The sequence below is a fragment of the Hyalella azteca genome, unplaced genomic scaffold, assembly GCF_000764305.2.
Source record: "Hyalella azteca isolate HAZT.00-mixed unplaced genomic scaffold, Hazt_2.0.2 contig12391, whole genome shotgun sequence".
NCBI classification, from domain to species: Eukaryota; Metazoa; Arthropoda; class Malacostraca; order Amphipoda; family Hyalellidae; genus Hyalella; species Hyalella azteca.
Window position 1 is genome coordinate 30,067 of NW_025942351.1, and position 12,979 is coordinate 43,045.

At 38.7% G+C, this 12,979-nt stretch overlaps 2 protein-coding genes across 2 annotated transcripts; both read left to right on the forward strand.

Annotated features, from left to right (window-relative positions):
• Positions 1–2,533: 2,533 nt before the first annotated feature.
• Positions 2,534–4,107, forward strand: LOC108679617 (the record flags this gene model as incomplete). Its single annotated transcript, XM_018168275.1, has 2 exons — positions 2,534–3,352; positions 3,918–4,107. Coding segments are annotated over exons 1-2 (540 nt in total), but the record flags the coding sequence as incomplete, so codon positions are not given.
• Positions 4,108–4,304: 197 nt separating this feature from the next.
• LOC108679622 (WSC domain-containing protein 1-like) lies at positions 4,305–7,281 on the forward strand. The gene is made up of 5 exons (XM_018168281.2): positions 4,305–4,489; positions 5,537–5,620; positions 5,907–6,011; positions 6,260–6,336; positions 6,998–7,281. Exons 1-5 carry the CDS (start codon positions 4,310–4,312, stop codon positions 7,029–7,031), a joined length of 480 nt encoding a protein of 159 aa, XP_018023770.1. The 5' UTR covers positions 4,305–4,309; the 3' UTR covers positions 7,032–7,281.
• Positions 7,282–12,979: the final 5,698 nt, after the last annotated feature.

Here is a 12,979-nt window from a genome sequence, read left to right on the forward strand (position 1 = left end):
CCTCATAGCCTCACAAGCCTCACCCTAACCCCTGGCATGACCCTCACCCTAACCCCTCCCGTAACCCTAACCCCTGCCATGCCCCCCAGCATCAACACCCTCGTCCCGCGCGGCAGCAGCAGCGCAGGCGGGAGGTGCTCAGGGCAAGAGTCGCTACTTCCGCATCCCCTTCGTGCGCCCCACCGACGACCCTGGCGCCTCCAGCCAGCAGAAGGGCTGGTGTGTACTGGGACAAACGCTATATTCTCTCTACTATTTATACTTCATTGTTCTTATTTCGTTGTTTATACTTCAATAATTATATACTTCATTATTTATAATTCGTTATTTATACTTCACTGTTCATACCTAATTGTTTATACTTCACTGTTTATACTTCATTATTTATACTTCATTTCGAACTAGAGTTGACATGGAAATACTTCCTATTTGTTGGCTCATCCTGAGGTTAGTGTGTATGTGTTCCAGCTATGCACTGAGGGAAATGAGGGAGTCTTTGTTAAAAAAGCGATATAATTTTCCCCCTTGTGCGGGTTATCTTTACCCAGTTTGGCTGGTGAATGGTCGTAGAGGCCACTGCTGTACTTACCAAAGTAACTTGCACAAAAACTACTTCCACTAAAATGACTTACACGAAAATTACTTATACCAAAATAACTTGTATGGAAAGTACTTGTACGAGAATTACTTTTACGAAAATTACTTAACATAATTTAAATCACTTTTCCTGTTAAGTTTGTGTACTTACATACATTAAAATACGATTTTTCAAGTGTACGAATATTTATTTCCCCCACTGTATAGTGCTTTTAGAAGTGAAGTTCAACAGAAGTGTGCTGTTCGCATTCTTCAGTTAAAACGCGGTTTCATCAATGGTCGGAAACCGCACCAATTAACAAATTTAATGGTCGCCAGTGTTCCACAAAGTTAATATACACCACGAGAAGTGAACACTTTGGCTTTTCAATTAAAGTGAAGTTAAGGTCAAGTTAAAGATATAAATGGAACCCGCCAAACAAAGATTAATAGTTAGGAATTTAAGGTATTGGTCCATTTTAGTTTCACGGTAAGCATTTAATTCTTTAAGAGATCATTATCACAAAGCCTGACGGGCCCGCCAAAGTGTTCAAAAAGGAGGAGACAAAAGCATGCACCAGAAATATAATAATAATTCGGTAAAGGTTGTGCACAACAAAATAATACCATCGTTAGAAGTGAAGAAAATATGGCGCAAAGCAAAGAACAATGGAAACAGATAGGACCGCTGAAAAGCTACTTTTGAGCGCTGCGCCTCTGCCTTATATAGGCAGAGTAATCTCTGCTTCTTCGTAGGAATTAACAAGTAGCCAGGTTGGGAAATTTTCCCAACAAAATCTCAAAATGAATTACTTCGGAAACCAATTGAAAGCATTTTACTATTGATGTTTAAGTCCTTTGCAAAGAAGAATAATTGGATCTTGACTTTCACCTGCACTACCATCAAAGGCAAGCTATCATCATTTACCATCATTCATACCATCAATATTATCATTCATTTCCATGAATGATGCTTCAGTTCCAAGTCGCTGCCCTTCACTCTGAAAAATGAGTGGGACTTTGTCCAAACAGCTGTGAAATTTTTAAACTTGTGTAGGACATTGAGACTCAGTTTGTCCCGGTAAAAGAGGGTATCGGTGCTACGTGCAAAAAGTATAACTATTTAGACATTTTGATCCATACATTTTGTGAGTGTAGCGCCGGTGCCGCTAGACATGCCCGAGTGCAGCGCCAGACTCCAGTGGTGAGCGAGAGCGCAGTCTGATGTGAACCTCGTCTGGATTCGGGTGCACTGTGAACCGGTGGGTGCACTGTGAACCGGTGGGTGCACTGTGAACCGGTGGGTGCACTGTGAACCGGTGGGTGCACTGTGAACCGGTGGGTGCACTGTGAACCGGTGAGTGCATTGTGAACCGGTAGGTGCACTGTGAAACGGTGGGTGCACTGTGAACCGGTAGGTGCACTGTGAACCGGTGGGTGCACTGTGAACCGGAGGGTGCACTGTGAACCGGAGGGTGCACTGTGAACCGGTGGGTGCACTGTGAACCGGTGGGTGCACTGTGAACCGGTGGGTGCACTGTGAACCGGTGGGTGCACTGTGAACCGGTGGGTGCACTGTGAACCGGTGGGTGCCCGGTGAACTGGTGGGTGCACTGTGAACTGGTGGGTGCAGTGTGAACCGGTGGGTGCACTGTGAAACGGTGGGTGCACTGTGATGTCATGGGTCTATTGCTATTATAGAAATGTTATTAATATCAAAACCGTGTTGAGTGCGGGTCTAAACTATGCATTAAACGTTGGCATTTGTTTTCTAACTATTAATATAGAAAAAATCAACGTTTTCTGTTAACAGCGTGCTATGCCTTATATGAGCTTTTTTGCGTTAGAAGATAGTGGCTGAGCCCCATAATTAAAAACTCTTCTTATTAACCACTATGTTTTTTTAAGCTCGTTTGAAATTTGTTCCTCATTTACGTTCCGACTAATGTTTTTTTTCAGATTCGCTGAGTTTCTTAAACAAACATGAAATCATTCTACCAAACGTTCTAATAATCGAGTAAAGATATAGCCAAATAATAAATCAATTATAATCTTACTATAATAACAAACAACTAATAATTCTAAAACATGAGCTGGGATAAAATATAGAATATTCTTTTATCTGGCTGGTCTCACCTAGCTATGACGGCTTCCCCTAAACCGGTTTAAAGGTCCGTTATATCTGTCCAGTACAGTTTTTTTTGCCTTGCAGCAGGTCAATGATGCTTAGCTCATAACTTGCGTGTGTTATGTTTAAAATACGAGAACCATCTCTTCAAAATACTTTACCTGATGAAGCTTACATTTACATTTATTCGCACTGAAATCTGTGAGAGAATTCAAACGTATGGAAGCTACAGAAAAGTATGACTTAAACGATAGTGATAGCATGACTCGATATTCAAAGGAACCTTAAACAAATCAAGATGATGTCATTCATTCATCAGAACATCAGAGTTTGTCTTATGTTCGCAATGACGGCATTTACCGTTGTTTGGCTTTCGACTTTCTCGATTCAACTAGTAAATCCATCACGTCTAGAGAATTATGATCCTTCTATTGAGATGAATAACGATATTGTTCGTGATGAATACCATGGATTTGCCATTCAGGAAGAACAAAATGAAACAAATGAAGTAGAAATTAAAAATTCTTCTAAGGCTCGGTCGAATCCGCTGTCTCATCGTAGAATATCTGAAGGCATTAACTTGGCACCACCGCTGAATGCGTCGTCTGGAAAATCCTCAGCTAAAATTTATACGACTATTCATTATAGGTGAGTTTGGCAAATAGATCTTGAATTGAATATTTTGAATATATACAAATATTGATAGATTAATACACATTCACATAGAGAGAAACCTAAGAAGCAGATATCCAAGCTGATACGAGCCGTAACTTTGCTTTCGCTAGTTCGTTTTATTATATTGAATTTGCCCTACGCTTGCTGTTCAATTGTTGGTTAGATAATTTCATAAGTAATTATTGAATATTTCACCACCATAATCAATCATCACCGATTGCTCCAACTTAGACAAATAAAATTCAATCGCACACTTGAATTCTCGTTTCATATTGCGAGTAACTTTTTAAACTCAAGATGGTCCACTTATACACATTTGGTACAATGCACGCAAATGTGTATTTTTTCTTAAATGTTTTTTTTCATGCACATTTGACAGGACTAAGGTTACATGTTTGATTGCTCTGCACGATTCATTCTCATACAACATTCAGGTTTAATAATCTTAAATAACTTTTTTCCTAATTTATAAATAATTACAACAACTAAGCTTTACTCAGCACTTTATTTCCTTGACAAACATAGTGGTGTCTCGTAGGGCCCCGTCCCCAGACCTGGTCCGTGGGGCGTGGGTCCCGTGGCCCACAGACCCGCGGTGCAGGAACCTGACGGTGCACTTCACCCACGCGGTGCCCCCACGCGCCCTCGCGTCGTTCCCAGGTTCAGGCAACACGTGGGCGCGCTACCTCGTCGAGGGCGCCACGGGCATCCACACGGGCTCCGTNGGCTTTACCTGGCATCATTGTATATTGTTATTATGGGATCAATGTATTATTGTGCTGCATTATTGTAATAATATTATTGGCATTGATTAATATTATACCTATTATTGTTTTTCCTCTTAAAGTGATAAATTAAATGAAAATGATTAAAATATGAATACAATTCCTGACGATATAATCTAAAAAAACAATCTCCGCAGAATGGATCATGTTTATGCGGATGCAGTTGCGTCGCTGGCTGCTGACGGCGCTGCAGTGGCTGACGAAGGGCAGCGACGTGCAGGTGCTGCACTACGAGCTGCTGCAGCACAACCTGACGGCGGCGCTGACGAGCCTCGTGACGACCTTAGGTCTTCCTGCTGACACTCACAGACTGCAGTGCCTTGAGGTCAATAGTCTACTTACGTGAATGACGTGAATGTATTGTATGAGGTCACTTATACACTCACGTGAATGATGTGAATGTGTTGTATGAGGTCACTCATCTACTCGCGTGAATGTGTTGTATGAGGTCACTCATCTACTCGCGTGAATGTGTTGTATGAGGTCACTTATACTCACGTGAATATGTTGCACTCTCCACTCTTCTAAACTCGTGAATACCTTGAATGGCGCCACTTATCTACTCATTCGAATTTATATGACGTCATTCGTCTATTCACTTGAATACCCCGTTCGAAAAATTACCGTAAAACGGTATTAGCGGCATCTCATTGATCAGCAGGCACGTAAAAAAGCATCGTGTTGCCGTTTTTTCCAATTTAACACTAAAACCCGTACAACGTTAAAAAAAACGGCGTAGCTGTTCAATTTCATGGGGCGGCTTGTTAGTTGAACTCTGGTGAGACCGGTTTTTTTCGAAGACTGTAAGTCGTATGAAATCACTCGCCTCCTCAACTGAATAAGTCATATTCCGTCACTCATCTATTAAATCGATTGTTTCTCATGAGTTTTCTCGTTGACACACCTGAATGCATCATAAAAAGTTTCTCACTAATCGTGCTGTGTAGGTTCTGTTCAATGCCAAAAAATCAGGTCGCTCCTATCATAATATTTGCATGTATTTTTTAACTTAGACAAAAACTGATTTGACGATGTTATCTCCTATACTCCCGCTGCCTGAAATTTGTTGATATTATACCGTTATGAAAAATTTAACGAGTTATAAGCTCAGGAAATACATGATCAAGTATTCAATCACATCAACATAAAACCGCATATCTAACCTTAGGAAAACTCGTTCTTTCCCCTTTCGTTAATTTGTCAAAATGAAGCCGCAATATTTCTTAGTATGAGGCCGCAAACCTTGCCGGTAAGTTTCTAATTTTCTAACCGATCTCTGCCTCTTTGCTCCTATTTTAAATTCCGAATTCTAAATAGTGAAAAATCTAGTCAAGAGATAGAAAACTTTGACCTCACACGCTGTTTTTTTCAGACGCACAACCACGTTGCGTTTCGTCGAAAAACGCAATTTCTGCCCGCGAATTTGCCGGTTTTCCCAGCAGGAGTAAGGGACAAGGTAAGATCTTACGCATAGGAAGTGCTTGAATTTGTGTTTTAAAATTAAATATAAACATGCAAACTATAGATTCTATATACACTGGTAAATAAACATTATCGAGCTATATGAATTTATACATGCTCAATTGAAAAAGGAATCCTACATTGAGGTTAGATGCTTGAATTCAGCCCAACTGACTCCTCTCCTCATGGTGGAGGTGAGTCTCGTTCAATCTACTGATTCATCTTCTCTCATTTAATTCACCTATGAATCTGATAATTTATTACTAAATAAAAATCAACAGGTGGACCGGGCCATTCGTTATGTGGATCATCTTCTGACAGAACGCAAGCTCCCTCCTCTGCCCCTGCACCTCTACGAGTTCTACAACCGCACCTCGTCGCACACGGTGAGACTTACACACTATTTTATTATTTTATAACTATGCATTATTTTACTATCGTCTCTTAATAAAGGGGAACCGCTCTCAAAACACGATTTAATAATATCATCATGACTCCTGTAGCTAGAAACCGAAGATGAAAAATTCACGCATTTATTATCAAACTAATCCCGCTACAGATAGAGAGGACCCTTATTCATAATTTTCGCCTAAGTAATAATTTGAACATTTGGTTTATTCCCGCTGCTGATAAGATCGTACGAGTTCCGTGCGAGGCGCAGGCGTCCGATTTCGATTGTGACGTGAAAGTCGACGAACTCAATACGGCGCTGTGAGTACACTAAAAATTAATGGGTATTTTTCTCCAAATAGTGACACACTTTCTGCACGTAGCGCTGAAAGGCCCCTTTGCTCTGCTAAACTCGGTCAGGATAACTCACACAAGGCAGATTATGCATGGATATTAAGTAAGTCTCACTCATTCCTTTGCCCATTTGATGCCCAAACTTGGTGCCCACACTTGGTGCCCAAACTTGGTGCCCACACATGGTTCCCACACTTGGTGCTCAAACTTGGTTCCCACACTTGGTTCCCACGCTTGGTGCCCACGCTTGGTTCCCACGCTTGGTGCCCACGCTTGGTGCCCACGCTTGGTACCCACGCTTGGTGCCCACGCTTGGTGCCCACGCTTGGTGCCCACGCTTGGTACCCACGCTTGGTGCCCACGCTTGGTGCCACACTTGGTGCCCAAACTTGGTGCACGTTCTCGAAAATAAATTAATAAGTATCATGTCAAAAATTATTCAGCTTCAGTATGCATTCTGATTAAAAATATTTTGCTGCGACATGTGATTTACTTGAAATATTTGTGCTACTAGAAGTATTATTTAAATATGCAAAAAGTTAATTAGAACTGTGGGCCAACATGTACTTACAGACAGGCACTGATTTTCTATTAGCATAAGGCAAATAATTGAACGTTTTCCTGACAGGATACGGAAGGCAACTCTCTCTAAACGCGTCTAAGTCATCATAAGAAGTCGTCAGTAAGTTAGTCCAGCAGCCGCGCTAACGGAGTCTGTGGGGTTGAATTTTATAATTTATAGAAGTCTTTGCTTCAGGCGAGTTGTATCGTGTGAGATAAAATTTATTTTATTTGTTTAAGCAGCCCTTGAATAAATATTTATTTATTATTCTTTCTTTATTACACATTTCAAAATCTTACTGCTAGCGATTTGGCAGTTGTTTGGATGTGTGATGTACCTCAGAAGAAATGTTGTGGCCTACATTCTACAATGCTCCACTAACATAATTCTTTAGAATAATTATCTAGAGTAAAAAATCTATTTTGTTTAAGGTGTACGAGGTAGCATATCGTTCTGAATAACACTGTATTCTTCTCGAGCGTCTCTGCAGAAGAAAAGTTCGCACGAAGTTTGAATTCTCGTAATCTCACAGCAGCTTTCTATTTGCTGAACAGGAAGCTACGTTGTGAACTAAGTTATAATAATAATAATAATAATAATAAAAATAGCGGTTTCAGTGTTTATTAGGCCGTAGGCCTGCCGCCGAATTTAACATCGCAGAACATTCACAGCATTTTGCGGTCTCGAACTCGCAACTCACTACTGCAATTCTGCTGTGCTTAACCGCCCAGCCTCCTCGCCGATTCTGACCAGAAATTGGCGCACAGAGCTGGGATCGAACCCGCGCCTCCCTGCACCAATCTTGGTACTCTGAACTTCAACCACTGGATATCCCCGAACTTTAAACTCACTAAATAGAAAGGAGTCGACAAGGAAATAGTTATCATTTGCTGGTGCGATCTTGCAGTTGTAAGTGGTTGGTCACTGCGCTGGAGGAGTCCTGGGTAGATGGAGCTCTCAGTCTGACTCTGACACCCGCGTTAGTTGCCGGCTGGCATCCGGTGTGCGAAGTTTAAAGTTGTAGTTTACCGTGCAACTGTAACTCAGAAATGTGCTTTGTAAAAATCAATCTGACAGCATTAATACGACAATTAGTTTACAGTAAAAATAATCTAGCGAAGATTTATTATCTTGCCGTGAGATTATCAAAGTCTGTCAGCTATCAGGGGTGTAGTGTAGTGGCTTATGACTAGTTTGCATAGCAATTGAATCGTCTAATTCAAAGTTCGGTTGCGTTCTATTACGTTAAACATATACAAGTAATCGAAGGTATGTCCGACCAAATTCTGAATTTTCCCATATTTTTATCTTACTTGTGAATTCAGTGGAAATTTAACTGAAGTATGCAGGAACCGAACTTTAGTGTTCAACTCCCAATGGATGTCGACCAGATAATAACATTCTAGAAAATGAAATTATATTTACTCGAAAAAATTAAATTGAACTTTAAAAATTAAATTTTTTAGTGTTGTAGATCGACAATCAGGCACTTCATTTGATCTTATAGCATAGAAATATGACATATAAAGCTACAACCGGTAGCTTAAGTAAAATTGGACTGACGAACCTCCAAAAAATAACAAAATTTTTGGTAAAGTAGACATATGTGCTCGAGAGATACTTTGGTTTGAAAGTTATGGATCAAAATGACTTGCTCTTTTAAAATGTATTCATCAAAATTTTCGAAAGCCTTATACTTATTTTGTGGTTAGAGCACTGAAAAATAATAACGAGTGATGGAAAATTATTTTCGAGGTTCGTTCTCTTCACTGAATTTAAAATTTAATGAAGTCAAGTTTCTGCTGAATTATTCTTCCTTGATAATTATGTAAAAAATGAATGACCACAACCTTTGAAAACATTAAGAATATTCAATCATCATTCAACTTCAACCATAGAAAACAGATCAAGGAACCAAATTCTCTCATGTAAATTACAAGCAGTGAACTTAAAGTTAAATACTGCCTATAGAATCATTTTAACCCTCTACCACCTGACATGAGTAACCGGAGCAATATTCTAAGGATACGTTCTAGTGAGCGCAAAATGACTTGCACTGATGGTTGCCGCCACGTACAACTTTAAAATGTTCTCTGTTGCGTACAAACGTCTTAATTTCAGGTTGCTACACTCAATAGTTTACGTATAATTTAAGTTGAAGTTATGTTCCCGGAGAGTGACATACGGCGGTAGAGAGTTAATGGAAACTGAATAGTTATGACAGCGGTAGCTGAATAGCACCACAAAGGTAGCTGTATAAAACCATAATGAACCATATGAAACCATAACTGTATCTTAGCTAAATAACAGCATAATGGTAGGTGAAAAACATCGCCATGGGAGCTAAATATCATTCTAATGGTAGCTGAATGCCATCTCAACAGTAGTTAGATAACGCTAACCACAACGGTTACCTGAATATTATTCTAATGGTAGCCGAATAACTGCACGATAGTAGCTAGCTAAATACCTCCCCCCACCACCACCTTCTTCTATATGCAGCGCATGAGGAACGCTAACTTAAACGTCCGTCAGCTGTTAGGGGGAGGAAAGCAGGACATGTCAACAGCGCTACATAAACACGGAGCATTATTGCGTCCACTCGACTACTGCTTCCGCATCACGCATTTAGTGAACGAAACAATGTGAATTCTTATATCTGATTTTACAAAAAAATTGTATTTCCAGTACTGAAATAAAGTTTCATATTTTTTTTTTAATTTGAATATTTGATAGAAAATACAATTTTAACTTTTATTTAATATAATATAAGAATATGAAAATTCACGAAAACCCAGAATGTGAATAGTAGAAGGTCAACCAGACATTGAAATGAACAGATAATTTCTGAGGTTGTAGAATTCCCACGAGTCTTGTTTTTCTTGAATCAATTTGCCTGATTAACACAACGCAATTAATAATGATAACTGAAGTCATTCATATTAAGTACTTATATTATCAGTCTGCTTATATCGCAAGTTGACGAGGAATTTAAAAGCAAAGAAAACGCCAAGAAAATTCACCATATCGATATTGAAACCGTTTCGGAGTCCAGCTCCATCATCAGTTCGAAAAACTAAAAAAGTTTTTTAGTTTTTTTTTTAGTTTTCAGTTTTTCGAACTGATGATGGAGCTGGACTCCGAAACGTTTTCAATATCGATATGGTGAATTTGCTTGGTGTTTTCTTTGCTTTTAAATTCATTCATATTAATAAATGGTGCTGTCCAACCCACATTCAGCGTGGAACTACAATATTACCCATTTCTAGTAACTTTATTTGGAAATGAAAGAAAACGCTAATTTGTCCTGAATAAATAAAATTTTCGATAAAAATTTCAAAACCTTCCCATCATTTTTTGGTTCCCAAGACTTGCGGCTGGAAAAAAAATTAGATCGATGCTATGTCCCGACACGATAAGCATGGTGGAAACACACCGAACAGCCCCTATACATTTGTAACGCAAATCTGCACACGTACTAAATCACAAAGTTACCCAAATAAGTAATAGGTCTAAACCAATTCAAAATACCCATGTTTTTAAGGCAATTAAATATGCTTTGAACATCGTTGCAAATTCTATCATGGAAACAGTGACGTATCATTTCAATAATAATAATAAATCGACCACGCCATCCACCACTGTACAATTTATATGTATAAGTTTTTCAATTTACCCACTTACATGTATTCTTGAAACATCAAAAGTTTAAATTAGTTAACAAAGGTGGAAAAGTAAACGTGTGATGTTTTCGTAAAGCTAGGCAGAAGTTGTTACTAATATTTCGGTATAGCTAGGTAGAAGTTGTTACTAATGTTTTGGTATAGCTAGGTAGAAGTTGTTACTAATGTTTTGGTATAGCTAGGTAGAAGTTGTTACTAATGTTTTGGTATAGCTAGGCAGAAGTTGTTACTAATGTTTTGGTATAGCTAGGTAGAAGTTGTTACTAATGTTTTGTATAGCTAGGTAGAAGTTGTTACTAATGTTTTGGGATAGCTAGGTAGAAGTTGTTACTAATGTTTCGGTATAGCTAGGCAGAAGTTGTTACTAATGTTTCAGCGTAACTAGGCAGAAGTTGTTACTAATGTTTTGGGATAGCTAAATAGAAGTTGTTACTAATGTTTCGGTATAGCTAGTCAGAAGTTGTTACTAATGTTTTGGTATAGTTAGACAGGAGTTGTTCTTTACTACAGGTTTTGTTGAAGACCAGAAATATGTGAGTAATATACTTCGTGTCTCTGCCTCGCAGATAACGCTAATGAAGTTGGTCCAGGTTCCTTTCTTCGCGCGAGCGCCGCTCAGTAGCTTGGCTGGTATCAGGTCACGATTTGGGCTGGCCATTGTAGCTTTTTGTTTGTTCATTAGCCTTACCTTCATGCATAGCCGAGAGCTGTTCTCAAAGTCTAACAATCATGAACAAATGTCACTTAATTTGGTTGATCATAAATTTCAAAGTTCAGAAGAATTCAACGCGAAAGTTGAGACGACGTTAAGTCATTCGTCTATGAACCCAAGAAAAATTTCCACTGTCGCTCCTCAGCAGCGTCCAGCCACGGCTGCTGAAATTTCTATTGCAAGGTAAGACGTCAATTATTAGCCTTGTGTCTTGCGAAAAGATGCCGAAATTTGAAATAATTTGCCCAATTTGAACTGGAACCTTTGGTTCAGTTTCGAAAACCTCTCTTATAAAAGAAATCTAGTAAAAAACAAAAAACGTATATGCTGAGTAAAATAAAGATTAGAAATTATTTCTTTTGACGGAAGAGAATCGAAGAAGACAATATATCAAACTTGATGAATCAACTGATTTCAAAAGTCAGTTTTACTAAAGAGTATTCAAGATGAAGCTCTGTCCATAAAATAGGTCGAACTCACTGACTTTGTCTCCTAAAATTTGTAAGAAAGTCTTGAAAAAGGACAAACTTTTTCAGATGTCAAAAATGCTCAGTGATGCCATACTGACCGTTTCATTTCGACGACGAAAAATTTTTTCGAACCATGATTTCACTTATATCAGTGTTTTCGGTTGACATACTTTCCATGGTCCCCAGTGATCGAAGATCTGCCAGCTACCATATCAACGTTGAATCGACATAATTATGAAATTTCCATTATTTAAAACAAATCCCCATATTTTTCCACGATCTTAAAGCCAATATTAGAAATTTCTTTTGGCATAATTCCATTAAACAGTCGACATTTTAGAAAAAAACTAGTTAGTTCATTTTGACAATGCCTTTGTCATACATCCTGTTCACATCTTATAGTTCTAAAGCAAAAACAATTGTACCAAATTTTAGCAAAAATAAACCCGAAGTTCTAATAGAATTTCAGCGAATTTTTAATCAAACCGTTCTTAAATGTCAGCGTGAGTTGTTGCGTTTTAAAACCGCCTGATGAACTTATGTACATAATGAATATTTTCGGAATTACTTTCTCTGTTGGCTTGTGTTGTGGCTTTTATTTCAGCGCTGTCATTTTTTTCGGTGCGCTGTAATTACTTTTCAGAAGTTTCTCCTATGACGATGACTTGCAGAAACAATTAGCCTTCTAAAGCCGCTGTTTCCAAACACAAAAAGTAGACTAGGCGTGGAAGAAAACTGGTTTGCAATCAGTAGCGAACATTCCCGATCAAAGCGCTTCAATCCAGAGAATTTAAGAATTATAAATGTGTGAGTGACTGGAGTGAGAGGTCAATATGGTAGTTAATTTAGGCTTTGTATTGGACGCTTACTGTTAATAAGTTATAATAAAATATTCAATGTAACAAATGTAGAATTGGGTTTACAAGTTCGAACGATCATTGTAAGTGGTCACAGGTCCTACTAATAATTTGTAATAGAAAGGTAGTATACCTTGCCTTCATGTATGCTTTACGTTTTACTATCAATTCGTTAACAATGATGAAATGCTATAGTGATGAAACGTGACAATGATGAAAGGCGTCAACGATGGAATGCGTCAATGATGAAATGTGTCAATGATGAAATGCGTCAATGATGAAATATTTCAAGGGTCCCGTTCCGTTTGCATGTGCCTCACCGTAAA